General features: G+C 34.6%; 1 protein-coding gene across 1 annotated transcript in view; it reads left to right on the plus strand.

The window, feature by feature from the left end:
- The window catches only part of LOC128206684 (uncharacterized), an 85,221-nt gene that overhangs the window by 44,367 nt on the left and 15,585 nt on the right, over positions 1–25,269 (plus strand). The window contains exons 4-7 of the mRNA XM_052909297.1: positions 1,181–1,334; positions 2,943–3,168; positions 4,933–5,001; positions 21,137–21,228. Of these exons, the coding sequence (XP_052765257.1) occupies positions 1,181–1,334; positions 2,943–3,168; positions 4,933–5,001; positions 21,137–21,228 (541 nt within the window). The remainder of the gene's footprint in view (positions 1–1,180; positions 1,335–2,942; positions 3,169–4,932; positions 5,002–21,136; positions 21,229–25,269) is intronic.

Below are 25,269 nucleotides of genomic sequence, written 5' to 3' on the forward strand. Positions count from 1 at the left end.
TGATTTTTTTTTGTTTCCGTTAATTGTGTCACTGAAGATTAATATTACGTAATCGCCTTCAGGGGCATAGCTAGACCAGAGTTGATGTGCAGGCGTTGTTCGCAACGGAGGTTCGGGTTTATGATCCTACGAGAATGTTTTAAATGGAGAGTGCGCTAAGATGCGTCTTCCGAGAAATCATGGAATAAAACACACATATACACACGCGTACGCAGACGCACACTCACACGCATGTACGCACGCACACACGCACGCACGCACACACACACACACACACACACACACGCGCGCGCGCGCGCGCGAAACCCAATTTGCTATAAAGTTTAATTACTTAGACCTTTTGAAAATTTTGAGACTGCCGGGCCTAAATTGCTAACGTGGAACTACGTTACTGATGCAATAAGCAAAAATAGAAAACAAAACAAAACATATGTATAATTAATCTTTGAATGGGAGTTTGACCTGAAGTATTGAAAGTTTTATTCATTGAGATATTTACGTGTATATCAAAAGTCGTTGGAGCAAAGTCAATACACAGTGTAGTTTGATTCAGGTCGGTCTTATTAATCTGACAAACTTAAGTATTGTAGACATCTTTTGAACGGATGACTATATTTCGATGCTGTTGTAAATCGGCATACATAGCAATCTTTGAATTATTATAACATTGCTACCAAAATAAGTGAACGAACATTAATATACGGTTCTTGATAACATCATTGACAACTCAAGTTGTAGCTCTCTCTCTCTCTCTCTCTCTCTCTCTCTCTCTCTCTCTCTCTCTCTCTCTCTCTCTCTCTCTCTCTCTCTCTATATATATATATATATATATATATATATATATATATATATATGTGAGAACCCCGTTGAAGTCACGTAATTTCTCACCGTGAGTTCGTGCAGGAACCCGCAGAACACAACATTGAAGCCTTTAATGGTAAAAACGTCATTTATAAAAGCGAATGGAACAGTAATTGTTATTATATGTGTGTGCATGTACACGCTACACGCGATTTTTGAGCTTAACTTAATTTTAACGAGTACATTTAGATCCACGTGGTGTCTTCCAACTCACCTCATTTAATATTAAATATTTTATTAAAAAAAATAATTATTATTAATATACAAAAGTAGTAAGGGAAAAGAAGGTTTATACACTGTTGTTTCTTCGGTGTTTCAGGATGTTTCTGCTTCAAGCTGTGGCGGTTCGGAGCCTGGATTGACCTGGTTGTTGACGACCATCTGCCAACCCTCGACAACCATCTCCTCTATTGTCAGGCCTATGGAAATCCGCGGGAGTTCTGGGGACCTCTTGTGGAAAAAGCGTATGCAAAGTAAGTATCATTTTATTATTATATCATTTATCATTACTATTTTTATTTATTATAATTATAATTATTATTTGTATTATTATTATTTCTTCTTCATCTTCTTCTTCTTCTCCCTTCTTCTTCTTCTTCGTCTTCTTCTTCTTGTTCTTGTTCTTGTTATTGTTCTTCTTCTTCTTCTTCTTCTTCTTCTTCTTCTTAATTTTCTCCTTCTTCTTCCTCATAATCTTCTTTTTCTTCTTCATCTTCTTCTTCTTTCTTCTTCTTCTTCTTCTTCTTCTTTTTCTTCTTCTTCTTCTTCTTCTTCTTCTTCTTCTTCTTCTTCTTCTTCTTCTTCTTCTTCTTCTTCTTCTTCTTCTTCTTCATTTTCTTCTTCTCCAATCCTGCGACTCAGAATTAAAGCGTTTTTATCTGCCTAAAACAAAACCATTCTGGGAAGGTCTCGTGTGCGCAGGCAAGTTCTGTGTTTTGTAATTAATGTCAATTCTGCCCAGTTTGTTTTCAAGGTTAGCTTTATAAAAAAAACAATATAACTAAAACAACATTACATCAGTGTGAAACTCGCTGATTGGGGCTATATTTGTACACAATGGGAAGTTTTCAAGCTAAACTTACGTTCATTTGTAAAACAAGATGATTTCCGACTGGCATAAAAAGGAGTTACACTCTGCTAAAATAAATCGGAATTGAGACTGGAAACTTAAAAATATTTACTGCAAATAGAATTCTCCATGTCTGGGAGGCTTAAATAAATTGGAATTGAGACTGGAAACTTAAAAATATTTACTGCAAATAGAATTCTCCATGTCTGGGAGAGATGCGATTACCAGTTCATTAGGTTGACTAAATAGCGGACGTAAAATATAAGAAGTGGGATTGTATGCATCGACTTGATTATATTTCAAAGGGACTTGCTCATGTTTTGCGTTAAATGCACTTTATTGTATGACGAAATAAAGAGTGGCAAATCACGAGGAGTGTAAAAAAAAGACATCAAAAGCTGGAATTCTTGAGCAAATGTTGATATTTACTCAAATATCGTCTTAGAACCACAATTTGCATAAGCGGTAATAACGGCTTCGAGCGATTCGTTGTTGAGTGATGGCTGATCGACATTATCACGTGATGTTATCAATGTATTATTAAAAGCTTAAAATATCCATAACTTTTGTATAAGTCCTTGTGGCCTAGTGGTTATGGCAACTGTTTTCTTTTGTCTGCTTGGCTGTATCGGTCCGGGTTCACAACCCTATAAGACCAAACTTTTTTCTATACCCTTCTTTAATTGTTTCTGCAATGGCGATATCATACAGAAAAAATAAAAAAAAGTGTTTTTAGATGCAATAGCAATTTATGTTTGGTGCAAAAACATGAGCGAGTCCCTTAAATGAAGTTTAATCACAATGTGCGTGCTAGCAGAATAGATAATCGTTTTAAATTTGCACGACTTAAATGACAGATACGATTTTTTTGTTTTCAATTCGAATTTGAAAACGTTTGAGAGAGAGAGAGAGAGAGAGAGAGAGAGAGAGAGAGAGAAGAAATCTGTGTGATCGCATTATTCAAAACAGCAACACCAAAAGAATATCTCTTTGAAATCGAATTCAATTTCAGATGCAAGAAAACTTACGAAGCCAATGAGATGGGACGGACTCTTGATGCGCTCACTGACCTGACCGGTGGTGTGTGTGAGTTTTATACCCCCGATATCAATCCGCCGGAAAATCTCTTCCATGTGCTTTACAAATCCGGTGTAAACCGGTCACAGATCGTCTGCTGGAGAAACGACAAGCTCCTAACACCGACTGGGTTCAAGGACGAAATAACCATTGCGGAACAGGTAATTATGTTTGTCAATCGGAAATTCTCGGCCATTTTCCATTGAAAACACCCTCGCATGTATTCCGGTGCATTTGTAAGAGTGGTTCATAAAATTAATAATAATAATAATAATAATAATAATAATAATAATAATAATAATAATAATAATAATAATAGTAATAATAATAATAATAATAATAATAATAATAATATTCAATTATAGTGTTTTAATGTGTAATTTGTGCTACTACGTTCTAATTGAATTTAGTAAAGTGTATTTTTTCATAAAGGATTAACATTCCTAAAAGTAAAGTCCTCAGGCTTAACAGCTAAATTGAAATTACTACGCGAAGCTTGTAGCGTAGTTATATATAAAGAAGTTTGACATTGTAAACCGTCCATATACACCCGAGGTTGTTTTCAATGGAAAATGGCCGAGGTGTTTCAATTGATCACCATTACATTTATAAGTATCATGAACATCCTATTTTTATTTAATGCTGGAATTTATCAGGAAGAAATGTTATTTTGTAAATTCAATTTTATAGCGTTTTGTTTCCGTTGTATTCCAGAATATCCAGAAAAACATATACTTATTAAAGATACAAGCTTCTCTTTTACAATGATAAACGTAAAAATGCAAATCCATTCTAGAAGCCCATCAATCTACTTAGATTGAGCTGTATTTTATTCGACGCAACCTATACACATTGGATTTTATATATCGTGCAAAAATATATATCAGTAACTGTTATAGATTTGTGAGATACAAACCACAGGTGGCAGAAACAAATTATTTTTGTTTATTTAAGCCTATATGTATATATATAGAGAGTCTATATATATATACATATAAGAAAATAATTTGTTTCTGCCCCCTGTGATACAAACAGTATTCAACACAAGAATGTGAAATGCCTATTTCTTTAAGAAAAGTATCTATATATACAATGTTTCTGAAACAAACGGTGAAAATATCACGAGGTTTGCTTATAAATCTATTGTATCCGTTCTTATTAACTCCTATCAATGGAACTCAGTGAACGCATATGTTTTTTTCTTGAAATGTATGGCATTTCAATCGGCCATTATCATGCGAGTAAAAAAATCAAGCGGATACTCTTTCTTTGCCACGTAGTAGATAAATGCCTTTCCCGGTTCAAAAACCCTACAGTGTTTACAATTCTTCATACATATAAAAGAAAGCAATCAACTTTTATTGGCATTCAAATTCCCCTGAAAGTCGTGGTCTTCCAATTCTGGGTAATTTGAATGCTAATAAAAGTTGATATCCTGGGCTGAAAATATAGGTATTAAGTAATTGTATACATCATAAGAATATAACCTTTATGCTCTGCATATGAAATTACATATAGGCAATTAATTACTAGGTATAATCACTGCACTCTCACAGATTGGCCGTTTTGTCAACTTTTATTATTTTTAGTCTTGAAACGAGCCAATGCGATGATGCATGGAAACCAGTCATTTAAGACTTCTAACAATAATAAGATCGCAGATTTTATTTATGGTCAAAAAGTGTTTTATGATTTTTTCTTAAACCGTTGGTAATGTTTTAAGCAAAACTTAGCCTTTGAAAAAGTCTTTGAACAAGTCTCTTTCACTTGAAAAAACAATCCAGTAATTCCCATGCGGTTTTTTGAACACATGAGGTTCTTAAACCATAGGAATGATGACTAGTTATTCAGTGTATCAATTGCGGTAAATGTATTAACGAATAAAATAAACGGTTTCCATGGTTTTCCCTTATATAATTATGCAGGATGAAGTAACGCAGACAAGGCAGGCACCGGCTGTTCGTTTTCTTCACATTGTCACTGCAGCAACGAAGGTAGGTACCACTATAATCATAATTATAACGTTTAAAGGGGCTAGACACCTGGGATGGTATTCATTCACTCTATTGATCAGCTATATAAACCAGTGATCCGATAAGCTACATCGTGCTTAGATCAAATTAAGACCAATATTAAATACCAACTTATTTATAAAATATCTTATGTCAACCTTATGGTCATACATCAGTGACTGTATTTACTATTTACTATATTGTTCAGTTATTAATAACCAGTGGTCCGATTAGCTACATCGTTCTTAGATCCAATTAAGACAAATATTGAATATCAGCCTAGGGGTGGTATTCAATATTTAACTTAAGTAAATCCTTTGGTCATACATCCTTGACTTCATTCACGCTATTGGTCAGTTATTAATAGCGAGTAATCTGATTAACTACATCGTTCTTAGCTTCATTTAAGATCAATGCCGAATACCAGTCTTAGATTTAGTAGGACCGCAAATGATTTCTTCGTGCTTATTATTAATGCATGTGTATTTTCTGATAAAAGTTTTTAACCAGCCCAGGCTGATATCTATAAAACACCTTAAATCATTTTCTACCTTAAAGCTGCACTCTCACAGATTGAACGTTTTGACAACTTTTTTATGTTTTGTCTTGGAACGAGCCAATTTTTGCGACAATCCATGGAAACCAGCTATATAAGACTGCTGACAAAATATTAGATCGCAGATTTTTATATTTAAATTCAAAAAATAATGTTTTAAGCATTTTTCTTAAACCGTTAGTCATAAAACATTAATTTTCGAACGGAAATATGAAAAATATGCAGATATTTACGCAAAAATTTGCTCTTTCCAAGACAAAAATAAAAAGAGTTGTAAAAATGGTCAATCTGTGAGAGTGCAGCTTTAAGTCATTTTCTAGTTAAGCGTCTCACTAATCATATGATATTATATCTAAGTAATATCTGAAATTGATTTTATTGAATATACATGTTTTGTTTGTTTAAAAACCCTTATGATTGTGTGTTTAAGTTGACTCTGAAAACTTTAAGAAAACGACTTAAGTAACTGACATAAGATGTTTTATGAATACCACTCATAATCGGCCATAAATTAGCAAACATGATTTCCTCAAAATTAGTATAGAATTGTCAATACGAGCTAACAGGAGGCCGATAATACATCATTTTACATGATTTTAAAGAATAATTGCAACAATCATGTTGCTGTCTCATCCAAGTTTCCCCGTTTAAAGAATAGCGCATAATTGGTTTCCTAGTTTAAATCATATCTGTTTATGAGCATAGATAAATATACCGACGCAATATTTTAACTTACTGAGATTAACGTGGAACACAACCATTGTAAGTTGGAAAAATGCACAACAGCTGCGAAAGATACATGTGTCGTAAGCGATGTGATACATTAGTAAGTAAGAATTTGCGTTGTAAACGATGTCAATTTCATGTAAGTTTTTGACAACATTTTTCCATTGTGTCATCTGGTGCCTAGTCCATTTAATGCGAGTGATGCTTGTGTCGAAAGCGATGTGTTTCACTAGTAAGAAAGATGCATTGCGTTATACACAACAATGTCAATTTTATGTAAGTTTATAACATTTTTTTTACAATTGTATCATCTGGTGTCTAGTCCCTTTAAATGGTCAACCTAACTGCTCTCAGTGATGACAGTGTAATAAAATGCGGTCACTGGAGGCGTACTATTTTAAAGTGTTTTTCTTCTTTCTTTCCGTTTATACATTATTTATCGTAGCAAAACAGTTGGCGGAGAAATAATAAGGGCGGATCTAGGACATAAGAGGGGCGTAACTTAGGGGCGTAACCTTTTGGCTTGCAACCCTACCTCGGAACCGTGAATTATTTGGTTTAACATGTTGGCAGGGGTGTTTGGGTTACTCCATCAACATATTTTAATTTTAACAATATAAAGTTTAACACTCTCTAGTCCGATATTGTGCATTTTTGCGTATTTTTTCTCCTATATTGACATAAAAAGTAAACGTTGACCCCTTCCCCTTTGTTGGATTCGCTAGTGAACATGTGGCGTATGAATTAATTTTAACGATATATCGAAATACTCACGCTTCATATTGCACACTACATATTGCACACTACTTACTGCACACTACAGCACGCTACATATTGCACGCTACATATTGCACACTTCATATTGCACACTACATATTGCACACTACATATTGCACACTACACTACATATTGCACACTATATATTGCACGCTAAATATTGCACGCTACATATTGCACACTCGAACATTATGCACACTCGAACATTTTGCACAATACATATTGCACACTACATATTGCACGCTACATATTGCACACTACATATTGCATACTACATATTGTACACTACATATTGTACGGGAAACTTGATAGTACGGCACAACACCTTAATCACTGCGTACTACTTTTTTATTCTTTCAACAGAGAGGTATCAGTGCTATTTAGGTGCAGAAGCTAACCATATAACTGTGTTTTTAGATACAGATAACTTAAACGCGTAACAATGGGTGTGCGTTTGGCGGGTTGTGTTGTGTTTTTGCATTTACCTATATTGTGACAATTAAAGGCATCATAAGTCTCAATGAGTTTTAACACAATCATATTTGACCTTCGATATTTTTGTAGTAAAGTAGGGGGTCACAATTTAAAGGAATTTATTTCGCATCCTTTATGAACAATCGCAAAAACATTTTACGTTTGGGAACTCTTATATGGTGACTTAACAATCCGTTCTTAATTAAGCAAAAAATCTACATAATGCAAAGACGTAAAAACGAATTGCAATACCAAAACATTAAAAATATGTCAGGTATGTGAAGTTGGCATGTACATTGTACATCGTAGTTCAGCTGGTAATTCGCCAATTACAAGCTTGTAGTTGGGTATTCAGCGTGTAGTTCGGCTTGTATATTGTACATAGTAATTCAACTTGTAGTTCGCCAATTACAAGCTTGTAGTTTGGTATTCAACTTGTAGTTCGCCAATTACAAGCTTGTAGTTGAGTATTCAGCTTGTAGATCGGCTTGTATATTGTACATAGTAATTCAACTTGTAGTTCGCCAATTACAAGCTTGTAGTTGGGTATTCAACTTGTAGTTCGGCTCGTATATTGTACATAGTAACTCAACTTGTAGTTCGCCAATTACAAGATTGTAGTTGGGTATTCAGCTTATAGTTCGGCTTGTATATTGTACATAGTAATTCAACTTGTAGTTCGCCTATTACAAGCTTGTAGTTGGGTATTCAACTTGTAGATCGGCTTGTATATTGTACATAGTAACTCAACTTGTAGTTCGCCAATTACAAGCTTGTAGTTGGGTATTCAACTTGTAGTTCGGCTCGTATATTGTACATAGTAACTCAACTTGTAGTTCGCCAATTACAGGCTTGTAGTTGGGTATTCAACTTGTAGTTCGGCTTGTATATTGTACATAGTAATTCAACTTGTAGTTCGCCAATTACAAGCTTGTAGTTGGGTATTCAGCTTGTAGTTCGGCTTGTATATTGTACATAGTAATTCAGCTTGTAGTTCGCCAATTACAAGCTTGTAGTTGGGTATTCAGCTTGTAGTTCGGCTTGTATATTGTACATAGTAATTCAACTTGTAGTTCGCCAATTACAAGCTTGTAGTTGGGTATTAAACTTGTAGTTCGCCAATTACAAGCTTGTAGTTGGGTATTCAGCTTGTAGATCGGCTTGTACATTGTACATCGTAATTTAACCTGTAGTTCGCCAATTACAAGCTTGTATATCGGTATTCAGCTTGTAGTTCATCCTAACTGCACCAGCATTCATAAAATTTGAATTACAAGCTTGTAGTTGGGTATTCATCTTGTAGTTCGGACAAATACATTAGCATACGTTGTATTTGAATTACAAGCTAGTAGTTGAGTATTCATCTTGTAGTTCGGACCAAATACATCAGCACACATTATATTTGAATTACAAGCTAGTAGTTGGGTATTCATCTTGTAGTTCGGACAAATACATTAGCATACATTATATTTGAATTACAAGCTAGTAGTTGGGTATTCATCTTGTAGTTCGGACCAAATACATTAGCATACATTATATTTGAATTACAAGCTAGTAGTTGGGTATTCATCTTGTAGTTCGGACCAAATACATCAGCACACATTATATTTGAATTACAAGCTAGTAGTTGGGTATTCATCTTGTAGTTCGGACCAAATACATCAGCATACGTTGTATTTGAATTAAAAGCTAGTAGTTGGGTATTCATCTTGTAGTTCGGACCAAATACATTAGCATACATTATATTTGAATTACAAGCTAGTAGTTGGGTATTCATCTTGTAGTTCGGACCAAATACATCAGCACACATTATATTTGAATTACAAGCTAGTAGTTGGGTATTCATCTTGTAGTTCGGACCAAATACATCAGCACACATTATATTTGAATTACAAGCTAGTAGTTGGGTATTCATCTTGTAGTTCGGACCAAATACATCAGCACACATTATATTTGAATTACAAGCTAGTAGTTGGGTATTCATCTTGTAGTTTGGACAAATACATTAGCATACATTATATTTGAATTACAAGCTAGTAGTTGGGTATACATCTTGTAGTTCGGACCAAATACATCAGCATACATTATATTTGAATTACAAGCTAGTAGTTGGGTATTCATCTTGTAGTTCGGACCAAATACATCAGCACACATAATATTTGAATTACAAGCTAGTAGTTGGGTATTCATCTTGTAGTTCGGACAAATACATTAGCATACATTGTATTTGAATTACAAGCTAGTAGTTGGGTATTCATCTTGTAGTTCGGACCAAATACATTAGCATACATTATATTTGAATTACAAGCTAGTAGTTGGGTATTCATCTTGTAGTTCGGACCAAATACATCAGCACACATAATATTTGAATTACAAGCTAGTAGTTGGGTATTCATCTTGTAGTTCGGACAAATACATTAGCATACATTATATTTGAATTACAAGCTAGTAGTTGGGTATTCATCTTGTAGTTCGGACCAAATACATCAGCATACGTTGTATTTGAATTACAAGCTAGTAGTTGGGTATTCATCTTGTAGTTCGGACCAAATACATCAGCACACATTATATTTGAATTACAAGCTAGTAGTTGGGTATTCATCTTGTAGTTCGGACCAAAAACATCAGCACACATAATATTTGAATTACAAGCTAGTAGTTGGGTATTCATCTAGTAGTTCGGACAAATACATTAGCATACATTATATTTGAATTACAAGCTAGTAGTTGGGTATTCATCTTGTAGTTCGGACCAAATACATCAGCATACATTGTATTTGAATTACAAGCTAGTAGTTGGGTATTCATCTTGTAGTTCGGACCAAATACATCAGCACACATTATATTTGAATTACAAGCTAGTATTTGGGTATTCATCTTGTAGTTCGGACAAATACATTAGCATACATTATATTTGAATTACAAGCTAGTAGTTGGGTATTCATCTTGTAGTTCGGACAAATACATTAGCACACATTATATTTGAATTACAAGCTAGTAGTTGGGTATTCGTCTTGTAGTTCGGACAAACACATTAGCACACATTATATTTGAATTACAAGCTAGTAGTTGGGTATTCATCTTGTAGTTCGGACAAATACATTAGCACACATTATATTTGAATTACAAGCTAGTAGTTGGGTATTCATCTTGTAGTTCGGACAAATACATTAGCATACATTATATTTGAATTACAAGCTAGTAGTTAGGTATTCATCTTGTAGTTCGGACCAAATACATCAGCATACGTTGTATTTGAATTACAAGCTAGTAGTTGGGTATTCATCTAGTAGTTCGGACCAAATACATCAGCACACATTATATTTGAATTATAAGCTAGTAGTTGGGTATTCATCTTGTAGTTCGGACCAAATACATCAGCACACATTATATTTGAATTACAAGCTAGTAGTTGGGTATTCATCTTGTAGTTCGGACAAATACATTAGCACACATTATATTTGAATTACAAGCTTGTAGTTGGGTATTCATCTTGTAGTTCGGACAAATACATTAGCATACATTATATTTGAATTACAAGCTAGTAGTTGGGTATTCATCTTGTAGTTCGGACCAAATACATCAGCATACATTATATTTGAATTACAAGCTAGTAGTTGGGTATTCATCTTGTAGTTCGGACCAAATACATCAGCACACATAATATTTGAATTACAAGCTAGTAGTTGGGTATTCATCTTGTAGTTCGGACAAATACATTAGCATACATTGTATTTGAATTACAAGCTAGTAGTTGGGTATTCATCTTGTAGTTCGGACCAAATACATTAGCATACATTATATTTGAATTACAAGCTAGTAGTTGGGTATTCATCTTGTAGTTCGGACCAAATACATCAGCACACATAATATTTGAATTACAAGCTAGTAGTTGGGTATTCATCTTGTAGTTCGGACAAATACATTAGCATACATTATATTTGAATTACAAGCTAGTAGTTGGGTATTCATCTTGTAGTTCGGACCAAATACATCAGCATACGTTGTATTTGAATTACAAGCTAGTAGTTGGGTATTCATCTTGTAGTTCGGACCAAATACATCAGCACACATTATATTTGAATTACAAGCTAGTAGTTGGGTATTCATCTTGTAGTTCGGACCAAAAACATCAGCACACATAATATTTGAATTACAAGCTAGTAGTTGGGTATTCATCTTGTAGTTCGGACAAATACATTAGCACACATTATATTTGAATTACAAGCTAGTAGTTGGGTATTCATCTTGTAGTTCGGACAAATACATTAGCATACATTATATTTGAATTACAAGCTAGTAGTTAGGTATTCATCTTGTAGTTCGGACCAAATACATCAGCATACGTTGTATTTGAATTACAAGCTAGTAGTTGGGTATTCATCTAGTAGTTCGGACCAAATACATCAGCACACATTATATTTGAATTATAAGCTAGTAGTTGGGTATTCATCTTGTAGTTCGGACCAAATACATCAGCACACATTATATTTGAATTACAAGCTAGTAGTTGGGTATTCATCTTGTAGTTCGGACAAATACATTAGCACACATTATATTTGAATTACAAGCTTGTAGTTGGGTATTCATCTTGTAGTTCGGACAAATACATTAGCATACATTATATTTGAATTATAAGCTAGTACGAGCGTAGTTGGGTATTCATCTTGTAGTTCGGACAAATACATTAGCATACATTATATTTGAATTATAAGCTAGTAGTTGGGTATTCATCTTGTAGTTCGGACAAATACATTAGCATACATTATATTTGAATTACAAGCTTGTAGTTGGGTATTCATCTTGTAGGTCGAACCAAATACATCAGCATACGTTGTATTTGAATTACAAGCTAGTAGTTGGGTATTCATCTTGTAGTTCGGACAAATACAGTAGCATACATTATATTTGAATTACAAGCTAGTAGTTGGGTATTCATCTTGTAGTTCGGACCAAATACATTAGCACACATAATATTTGAATTACAAGCTAGTAGTTGGGTATTCATCTTGTAGTTCGGACAAATACATTAGCATACATTATATTTGAATTACAAGCTAGTAGTTGGGTATTCATCTTGTAGTTCGGACAAATACATTAGCATACATTATATTTGAAGTACAAGCTAGTAGTTGGGTATTCATCTTGTAGTTCGGACCAAATACATTAGCACACATTATATTTGAATTACAAGCTAGTAGTTGGGTATTCATCTTGTAGTTCGGACCAAATACATCAGCACACATTATATTTGAATTACAAGCTAGTAGTTGGGTATTCATCTTGTAGTTCGAACCAAATACATCAGCACACATTATATTTGAATTACAAGCTAGTAGTTGGGTATTCATCTTGTAGTTCGGACAAATACATTAGCATACATTATATTTGAATTACAAGCTAGTAGTTGGGTATTCATCTTGTAGTTCGGACTAAATACATCAGCACACATTATATTTGAATTACCAGCTAGTAGTTGGGTATTCATCTAGTAGTTCGGACAAATACATTAGCATACATTATATTTGAATTACAAGCTAGTAGTTGGGTATTCATCTTGTAGTTCGGACCAAATACATCAGCATACGTTGTATTTGAATTACAAGCTAGTAATTGGGTATTCATCTTGTAGTTCGGACCAAATACATCAGCACACATTATATTTGAATTACAAGCTAGTAGTTGGGTATTCATCTTGTAGTTCGGACCAAATACATCAGCATACGTTGTATTTGAATTACAAGCTGATTACATAATCCTCAAATCTTGCGGTCATGGTTGAGCGCTTTTTTGCATGTAACTCCTCAAGTATTCGGTTTAGAGCTTCGGTTCCTATCCCAATTTGTTTGAGAGGCCTTACTCCCTGAATCGGGAGAGGTCACATATTGGGCGCATCTAGTATAAATTAGAACCGAGTCTAAAGCGTTCGAATGTTATTTTAGCCAAGTCAAAAGTTTATTTTCAGATCATGTTATTACAGAACATAACTTTACTCAAAATTGAACATATTGACATGGCATGAAAGTAAACATAATCAAAAGCATATGAAGAAAAGTATAAAAAACGACGATTGAAACTAATACATATAAATAAGTAAATATAATTATGTGACTAGCTTCGTCTAACCTTAGTAAACGATAAAAAACATAGCCATATCATACAAAATTGACTTTTATTACAAGCCATCGGAAAATTAAATGTTGTCAATTTGGGCCAATTAACAGAGTATCTAGGAATATATTGAGTACGTTAATCTCTATATTAAGGACATATCAAATAGTGATTGTATTATTTCAACCACATTAATGTTACATTTAGTACAAATTGTGTCTTCTCGAAATATTGGAGATGTCATCAGACGACTACACGGTATTGTGTTTAAATGCTGTGGGGGAAATAGACTGGTCAGCTTTTTTAAGAACATGTAATGATCTATTTTTAGAGAAATGTTTACAAACCAGTCTTACAATTATAGTTGACTGCGCATGCGCCAAAATGTTGGCGATTATATCTGCAGACCGTCGGGACCCGGGATCCGGGACCTAAATTTCAAAATTAGTTTTGTTATGTTTTATAAGCGATGCAATGTTTTAACTCCCCTGTGAATCGTTTGAAACTGATTAGTTTTGGAAGGAATTAAATATGCTGCATGCATATGATTTAATGATCATTACATACGTATAATTATAACTTGCTGCCACTTGAGTTCTCATGTGAAAATACTCAATATTATATTTCAAAATGTGCATATTTTGGTAAAAGTTGTTGTTTGAGCAACCGTGTTAGAGGAACAATAGATGACACCACATGTTAAATCGACCATGAGTTCTTGTAGTGTCATATAAGATCGTCCAGGATGTGGTTTATCAAGTAAATAAAAAGTTTAATGGAAATGATTCTAAATTTACTCCGTACGCTTAATTTTACGGTTAGTGTTCACTGAAAGCATAAGTTGAAAACTTCAGGCCTTTGACTGTTGTCATGTGGCATCATCCTGTGGATTTAAAATAAGAACGTTTCATTATGGTTTTTGTGTCAAATTTGGCCGGGCCTATGTGAACACATGATTTACTTGATAAACCACATCCTGGACGATCTTATATGACACTACAAGAACTCATGGTCGATTTAACATATGGTGTCATCTATTGTTCCTCTAACACGGTTGCTCAAACAACAACTTTTACCAAAATATGCACATTTTGAAATATAATATTGAGTATTTTCACATGAGAACTCAAGTGGCAGCAAGTTATAATTATACGTATGTAATGATCATTAAATCATATGCATGCAGCATATTTAATTCCTTCCAAAACTAATCAGTTTCAAACGATTCACAGGGCAGTTAAAACATTGCATCGGTTATAAAACATAACAAAACTAATTTTGAAATTTAGGTCCCGGATCCCGGGTCCCGACGGTCTGCAGATATAATCGCCAACATTTTGGCGCATGCGCAGTCAACTATAATTGTAAGACTGGTTTGTAAACATTTCTCTAAAAATAGATCATTACATGTTCTTAAAAAAGCTGACCAGTCTATTTCCCCCACAGCATTTAAACACAATACCGTGTAGTCGTCTGATGACATCTCCAATATTTCGAGAAGACACAATTTGTACTAAATGTAACATTAATGTGGTTGAAATAATACAATCACTATTTGATATGTCCTTAATATAGAGATTAACGTACTCAATATATTCCTAGATACTCTGTTAATTGGCCCAAATTGACAACATTTAATTTTCCGATGGCTTGTAATAAAAGTCAATTGTGTATGATATGGCTATGTTTTTTATCGTTTACTAAGGTGAGACGAAGCAAGTCACATAATTATATTTACTTATTTATATGTATTAGTTTCAATCGTCGTTTTTTATACTTTTCTTCATATGCTTTTGATTATGTTTACTTTCATGCCATGTCAATATGTTCAATTTTGAGTAAAGTTATGTTCTGTAATAACATGATCTGAAAATAAACTTTTGACTTGGCTAAAATAACATTCGAACGCTTTAGACTCGGTTCTAATTTATACTAGATGCGCCCAATATGTGACCTCTCCCGATTCAGGGAGTAAGGCCTCTCAAACAAATTGGGATAGGAACCGAAGCTCTAAACCGAATACTTGAGGAGTTACATGCAAAAAAGCGCTCAACCATGACCGCAAGATTTGAGGATTATGTAATCAGCTTGTAATTCAAATACAACGTATGCTGATGTATTTGGTCCGAACTACAAGATGAATACCCAACTACTAGCTTGTAATTCAAATATAATGTGTGCTGATGTATTTGGTCCGAACTACAAGATGAATACCCAATTACTAGCTTGTAATTCAAATACAACGTATGCTGATGTATTTGGTCCGAACTACAAGATGAATACCCAACTACTAGCTTGTAATTCAAATATAATGTATGCTAATGTATTTGTCCGAACTACTAGATGAATACCCAACTACTAGCTGGTAATTCAAATATAATGTGTGCTGATGTATTTAGTCCGAACTACAAGATGAATACCCAACTACTAGCTTGTAATTCAAATATAATGTATGCTAATGTATTTGTCCGAACTACAAGATGAATACCCAACTACTAGCTTGTAATTCAAATATAATGTGTGCTGATGTATTTGGTTCGAACTACAAGATGAATACCCAACTACTAGCTTGTAATTCAAATATAATGTGTGCTGATGTATTTGGTCCGAACTACAAGATGAATACCCAACTACTAGCTTGTAATTCAAATATAATGTGTGCTAATGTATTTGGTCCGAACTACAAGATGAATACCCAACTACTAGCTTGTACTTCAAATATAATGTATGCTAATGTATTTGTCCGAACTACAAGATGAATACCCAACTACTAGCTTGTAATTCAAATATAATGTATGCTAATGTATTTGTCCGAACTACAAGATGAATACCCAACTACTAGCTTGTAATTCAAATATTATGTGTGCTAATGTATTTGGTCCGAATTACAAGATGAATACCCAACTACTAGCTTGTAATTCAAATATAATGTATGCTACTGTATTTGTCCGAACTACAAGATGAATACCCAACTACTAGCTTGTAATTCAAATACAACGTATGCTGATGTATTTGGTTCGACCTACAAGATGAATACCCAACTACAAGCTTGTAATTCGAATATAATGTATGCTAATGTATTTGTCCGAACTACAAGATGAATACCCAACTACTAGCTTATAATTCAAATATAATGTATGCTAATGTATTTGTCCGAACTACAAGATGAATACCCAACTACGCTCGTACTAGCTTATAATTCAAATATAATGTATGCTAATGTATTTGTCCGAACTACAAGATGAATACCCAACTACTAGCTTATAATTCAAATATAATGTATGCTAATGTATTTGTCCGAACTACAAGATGAATACCCAACTACAAGCTTGTAATTCAAATATAATGTGTGCTAATGTATTTGTCCGAACTACAAGATGAATACCCAACTACTAGCTTATAATTCAAATATAATGTATGCTAATGTATTTGTCCGAACTACAAGATGAAAACCCAACTACTAGCTTGTAATTCAAATATAATGTATGCTAATGTATTTGTCCGAACTACAAGATGAATACCCAACTACTAGCTTGTAATTCAAATACAACGTATGCTGATGTATTTGGTCCGAACTACAAGATGAATACCCAACTACTAGCTTGTAATTCAAATATATTGTATGCTAATGTATTTGTCCGAACTCTAAGATGAATACCCAACTACTAGCTTGTAATTCAAATATAATGTGTGCTGATGTATTTGGTCCGAACTACAAGATGAATACCCAACTACTAGCTTGTAATTGAAATATAATGTATATATATATGCTAATGTATTTGTCCGAAGTACAAGATGAATACCCAACTACTAGCTTGTAATTCAAATATAATGTATGCTAATGTATTCGTCCGAACTACAAGATGAATACCCAACTACAAGCTTGTAATTCAAATATCATGTGTGCTAATGTATTTGGTCCGAACTACAAGATGAATACCCAACTACTAGCTTGTAATTCAAATATAATGTGTGCTAATGTATTTGTCCGAACTACAAGATGAATACCCAACTACTAGCTTGTAATTCAGATATAATGTGTGCTGATGTATTTGGTCCGTACTACAAGATGAATACCCAACTACTAGCTTGTAATTCATATATAATGTATGCTAATGTATTGGTCCGAACTACAAGATGAATACCCAACTACAAGCTTGTAATTCAAATATCATGTGTGCTAATGTATTTGGTCCGAACTACAAGATGAATACCCAACTACTAGCTTGTAATTCAAATATAATGTGTGCTAATGTATTTGTCCGAACTACAAGATGAATACCCAACTACTAGCTTGTAATTCAAATATTATGTATGCTGATGTATTTGGTACGAACTACAAGATGAATACCCAACTACTAGCTTGTAATTCAAATACAACGTATGCTGATGTATTTGGTCCGAACTACAAGATGAATACCCAACTACTAGCTTGTAATTCAAATATAATGTATGCTAATGTATTTGTCCGAACTACAAGATGAATACCCAACTACTAGCTTGTAATTCAAATATAATGTGTGCTGATGTATTTGGTCCGAACTACAAGATGAATACCCAACTACTAGCTTGTAATTCAAATATAATGTGTGCTGATGTATTTGGTCCGAACTACAAGATGAATACCCAACTACAAGCTTGTAATTCAAATATAATGTGTGCTGATGTATTTGGTCCGAACTACAAGATGAATACTCAACTACTAGCTTGTAATTCAAATACAGCGTATGCTGATGTATTTGGTCCGAACTACAAGATGAATACCCAAATACTAGCTTGTAATTCAAATATAATGTATGCTAATGTATTTGGTCCGAACTACATGATGAATACCCAACTACTAGCTTGTAATTCAAATATAATGTATGCTAATGTATTTGGTCCGAACTAAATGATGAATACCCAACTACTAGCTTGTAATTCAAATATAATGTGTGCTGATGTATTTGGTTCGAACTACAAGATGAATACCCAACTATTAGCTTGTAATTCAAATAGAATGTGTGCTGATGTATTTGGTCCGAACTACAAGATGAATACCCAACTACAAGCTTGTAATTCAAATATAATGTGTGCTAATGTATTTGGTCCGAACTACAAGATGAATACTCAACTACTAGCTTGTAATTCAAATACAGCGTATGCTGATGTATTTGGTCCGAACTACAAGATGAATACCCAACTACTAGCTTGTAATTCAAATATAATGTATGCTAATGTATTTGGTCCGAACTACATGATGAATACCCAACTACTAGCTTGTAATTCAAATATCATGTGTGCTGATGTATTTGGTCCGAACTACAAGATGAATACCCAACTACTAGCTTGTAATTCAAATATAATGTGTGCTAATATATTTGGTCCGAACTACAAGATGAATACCCAACTACTAGCTTGTAATTCAAATATAATGTGTGCTGGTTTATTTGGTCCGAACTACAAGATTAATACCCAACTACTAGCTTGTAATTCAAATATAATGTATATATATATGCTAATGTATTTGTCCGAACTACAAGATGAATACCCAACTACTAGCTTGTACTTCAAATATAATGTGTGCTGATGTATTTGGTCCGAACTACAAGATGAATACCCAACTACTAGCTTGTAATTCAAATACAACGTATGCTGATGTATTTGGTCCGAACTACATGATGAATACCCAACTACTAGCTTGATATTCAAATATAATGTATGTTAATGTATTTGTCCGAACTACAAGATGAATACCCAATACTAGCTTGTAATTCAAATACAACGTATGCTGATGTATTTGGTCCGAACTACAAGATGAATACCCAACTACTAGCTTGTAATTCAAATATAATGTATGCTAATGTATTTGTCCGAACTACAAGATGAATACCCAACTACTAGCTTATAATTCAAATATAATGTATGCTAATGTATTGGTCCGAACTACAAGATGAATACCCAACTACTAGCTTGTAATTCAAATACAACGTATGCTGATGTATTTGGTCCGAACTACAAGATGAATACCCAACTACTAGCTTGTAATTCAAATATAATGTATGCTAATGTATTGGTCCGAACTACAAGATGAATACCCGACTACAAGCTTGTAATTCAAATATTATAAATGCTGGTGCAGTAAGGGTGAACTACAAGCTGAATACCGATATACAAGCTTGTAATTGGCGAACTGCAAGTTAAATTACGATGTACAATGTACAAGCCGATCTACGAGCTGAATACCCAACTACAAGCTTGTAATTGGCGAACTACAAGTTGAATTACTATGTACAATATACGAGCCGAACTACAAGCTGAATACTCAACTACAAGCTTGTAATTGGCGAACTACAAGTTGAATACCCAACTACAAGCTTGTAATTGGCGAACTACAAGTTGAATTACTATGTACAATATAAAGCCGAACTACAAGCTGAATACCCAACTACAAGCTTGTAATTGACGAACTACAAGTTGAATTACTATGTACAATATACAAGCCGAACTACAAGCTGAATACCCAACTACAAGCTTGTAATTGGCGAACTACAAGTTGAATTACTATGTACAATATACAAGCCGAACTACAAGCTGAATACCCAACTACAAGCTTGTAATTGGCGAACTACAAGTTGAATTACTATGTACAATATACAAGCCGAACTACAAGCTGAATACCCAACTACAAGCTTGTAATTGGCGAACTACAAGTTGAATTACTATGTACAATATAAAGCCGAACTACAAGCTGAATACCCAACTACAAGCTTGTAATTGACGAACTACAAGTTGAATTACTATGTACAATATAAAGCCGAACTACAAGCTGAATACCCAACTACAAGCTTGTAATTGGCGAACTACAAGTTGAATTACTATGTACAATATACAAGCCGAACTACAAGCTGAATACCCAACTACAAGCTTGTAATTGGCGAACTACAAGTTGAATTACTATGTACAATATACAAGCCGAACTACAAGCTGAATACCCAACTACAAGCTTGTAATTGACGAATTACAAGCTGAACTACGTTGTACAATGTACAAGCCAACTTCACATACCTAAATAAGTCACATTGTAACCAAAGGGAAACTCTTTTACAAATACCTTCTGACAGCTCAGATATACGGTGACGTGTATGCAATAACATTACAATTTGAATATAGCTTCCGCTTTTGCACCAGTCAATTGTAACCACGCCCCCAGGTCCGGGGAATAGCGGAGACTTTGACTTTCGGTCGAGCCAAAATCTCCGCCCTTCGGGGACAAACTGTTGGTGAAATCCCCGCAAAATGCCACCGTACCCCGGGGGCATCCTAGGTAAGGCCCATTCCCGCCATTTTCGGTGCGAAAACAAACCTACCGCATGCACCTGGCACTGCGGGGCCACATGGAATCGCTATCTCCGGTATACCCCCGGACCTGGGGGCCGTGGTTACATTTGACTAGTATATTATGTATTAATTAATGTTTCGTCTCTTATCCAGTTTCCGCTGTCGGATGGACGGATGATCGAGATGGTTCGGCTCCTGTGTCCTTTTCCCGGCGAACCAGCGTGGAACGGGAGATTTGCTATAAGGTGGGCGGCAAATGTTTGTTAACAAAATGATATATGATATTTCAGAAGGAACGCTTCTCTTCAATCGTTCGTCCAAACATTAGGCATACACAAATATGTTTGTTACCGTTTTCCACGACTTTCCCAATTGTTTTTGCCCTGACCCTGAGCCATGTTATTGCCTTAAGAAATGTTGTTTATCATTTGTTTATTATTTTTTCTGCCCAAAGCGTTGACAGTTTGCGACTTTTATACAAAACCATTTCCTTTGGAAGATGCTTGTGGCGTGTGGCGGATCCGTGGTCTAGTGGTAACACACTTGACTGTCAACTAAGGAGTCGCTGGTTCGATTTCCTGCCGCACCACTAAACAAATAATAATCGTCTTCTGGGAGGGACGTTAAATGGGAGTCCCGTGTAAAAATGCTTTGCACTGGTGCACGTTAAAGAACCAGGGTAGCTGTAACCATGGTTACATTCTGTCTGTACACTATATTCCAAAAACATAAAATGACTATTACTCTTTTCGGAGCACTCGCCGAATGGACAAGACCCGAGTGCGAGTATAACTAAGCTTACACACCACCAAGATGCATAGCATACTGTATTAGACTTAATTCAGATACCGTTTTGTTATTAACTTCCGTTAAGACTATATACATCCCAGCCGGATTTACTGCAGCTCCGACAGAGATCTGGTCTCCGAATAAATGTGATATAATTCTGTCATCGTTATTCTAGTAAAAATATTGTCTCTAATTGTTCAGCAGTAATAAGTTTAGCAGATTAGTTTTTGCAAATTTTAATGGATATAATTTATCTTTATTTCTCTGTTTTCTCATTAAACATGTTCCCATGTGAGGGATTCAAACAAAATATCAAATAATCCTTGGCAAATGATTGATACGTCATCTTATAATATGCCGATGGGACAATGAACAAATCCGAATAATGTCCTTTGAAAGTCAAACTGCATTCAGAATAAAGCCTACATTTTAAGCCAATGCAATAGCAGACTTGCAATCATTAAGAACTGACCTTAAACATAAAAGGCTTAGTTTAATCCTTCTATAAGTGACCCCCCCTACACACAAAAAAAACCCGTGTATTATACAATACCTCTGTGTATCTTAATCTAAGTGCCTAATTGTCTTATCAGATCTTTGATCTGAGTATCATGCAGTGCAGTTTTGGAGGTTTTATTATTGAAATGGACCCTAAATAGCCCTGAGACAATAAACAAATGAACAGGAATAGGGCCCCTATTGTGACATAAATGCAATTAGCAGGAGATGCACACCAGGGGATTGTCATGCCAACCATTCCTTAAACTAGGCCTTTAAGAATTTCACCCCTCACGTGGGTTTAAAAGGTCCGCATTCTGCTAATCATCCTATACCCAATGCGTTGACAGTGTGTCAGCCAATGACGTTGTATTCTTAGTCAATTAGATGACTTGAAGTAATTTCTTAATGAGTAAGAAAGCCTCTTTCGCTACGCTCACTCAGCCCATTCGCTTTCATTAAGAATTTACTTCATGCAATCTAACTATTACTGAATACTGTCTTCACGTAGTCATAGAAAGGTGTTATAAGCGTCAAACCCTCTGGAATATTGTCATCATGTGGTCGCCAACCTCTCAAACAAATGCTTCGCTGTCATTGTCCGTGATCAAAAGTATTCTAATTTCAGTAAACAATTGAAGTAAAACCATATACTCTTATTGAATTAACGCACGCGAGAATAAAAGGACGTTTATCAATATTACAATGCAAACTACAGGAGCTGTCACTGCATGCACAATTACAGGCTAGAAATGTATTATATTTTTTCCTGATTGAATGGCATAAGGATAAAACACGTCACATATTCTGCTTTATTTAAAGCTGCACTATCACAGATTTACTGTTTTTACAACTTTTTTTATTTTATCTTTCTTGGGATGAGCAATTTTTTGCATAAATATCTGCAAACCAGTGATAAAAGTCTGCTGACAAAATATTAGATCGCAGATTATCATATATCAGTTCGAAAACTAATGTTTTATTGCTTAAACCGTTACTAACGGTTGAAGAAAATGAACTTAAAAAGAAAAATCGGTGACTATTTTTTGTCAGCAGTCTTATATGAATGTTTTACATGCATTTTCGAATAAATTGGCTCGTTCCAAGACAAAAAAAAATAATAAAAAAAGTTGTCAAAACGTTCAATCAGTGAGAGTGCAGCTTTACAACACGCTAACATTCAGCTAACGTTACGGTTGTCGAGCTGACAGATACAGATGTCTAGGATTCTAAATGTCAGGAAACTGCAATGGTATATGCGTAGAAAAATAGAATTAATTCCATTACCAGTCGCTCCCTGCATCGCGTGGTTTCTGACAAGTTTTCTGTTATAAAAGTACATTTGATGAGGGTATATAACCGACTTAAAAACTGTTAAAGGGACAATACACCAGATGGTTCCAAAATCGACAAATACAGTATTTCCTCAAAACACTGCTAGAATTGTCAATACCATAAAACATCATTTTACATGATGAAAATAATATTTTGTTGCTGTCTCAGCTGAGTTTACCAGTTTAGCAATAGCGCATAATGGGTTCCCAGTTTATTGTGTGTATATTTAGCATGTGAATTCAGGTGATTAGTACAGATACATATATCGACGCTATCTATTAACTGGGATTTACGTGGAAGACGAACCCAGTAAACATTCGATTTGGAAAAATACGCAAAATCTGCGAAAGATACATGTGTCGTAGTCGATAAGATACATCAGTAATTAAGATTTAATGCGTTTTAAACAACGATGTCAATTTTAAGTAAGTTTTCTTTACATTTTCCCCTTTTTCTTGCAGTTCTATCATCTGGCGTTAAGTCCCTTTAAGGTATTGTCTTGGAACTTTTGTTGTGGAAAGGGACATCGGTAACGACATCATTCAAGTTGAACATTTCAATATTTTGCATAAACTTTCCTTCTAACTCTTTGTACCTCTAGTAATCACCATTCTGTGAGGGAAATTAATACATGAAGATTATAAGTATCTTCCATGGCCGAGAGTGTAAGATAGGTTCATTCCGACCCGAGCGTAGGGTGTTTTGCGGAAATGAGGTTTACCGAGTTTCCGCAAAACACCCTGCGCGAGGGTCGGGATGAAACTATCTTACACGAGTGGCTATGGTAGATGCTTTTTCTCCCACCTCAGTTAAACAAACTTAATTAAATATGTATTTTTTGCTGGAACTCTTTTGTGCTTAGTGAAAATAATTGCGTATGGATATGCGATAGCACGTGGTTGTCATGGATACGTGCGCAGTAATCCAGTTAATGTTAATAGTCAAATCGGTCTTTTTAAATAGTTCTAAGGAAAATGAAGCATTATTTCTTGAATGGTGCGTGAAAACTGTTTTTTGGGGACATTTGAAGTGAGAAATAATTAATTAGCGTTCTAAATATTACCATAAGACAAGATTTCCTTGATGCTATTGACGACAGTCTTCAACAAGGGAGGTAATTACAATGTTGTGACCATTAAAAAGGAGTTCCATACGGGCATGTTATCTTCGCCCGTGGGCAAGATAAGAATATCTAGCATGGTTAAATTATTGGATCTACTTATCTGAGGTGGAAGAAAACGAAGTATAAGCCTTTGAAAGCGATTGCAGAATATGTCAAGAACAGAGGGAGATTATAGACGTCAGCTCTCTGTATAAATACCTTGAAACTATGATGTCTAAGACAGTCTATGCCGTTTATTTTTGGTCGTACTTTTATCAATGTGCGTTTTCGTTCTGTAAATGTTTAAATAACACGTCTTCCAAAGACGAGATTTCATGGAATATGTCTATCGTGTCTATATATGTCATTTCATAATTCAAATTGAAACACAACTCAGACATGATCAATCGTCAATCTAACACAACTCAGACATGATCAATCGTCAATCAATAAATAATAGCACGTCTTCCAAAGACGAGATTTCATGGAATATGTTTATTGTGTCTTTATTTGTGTCATTTGATAATTAAAATTGTTACTCATATCAGAGACGATCAATCGT

The sequence above is a fragment of the Mya arenaria genome, chromosome 10 (genome assembly GCF_026914265.1).
Source record: "Mya arenaria isolate MELC-2E11 chromosome 10, ASM2691426v1".
In the NCBI taxonomy this organism is placed as follows: domain Eukaryota; kingdom Metazoa; phylum Mollusca; class Bivalvia; order Myida; family Myidae; genus Mya; species Mya arenaria.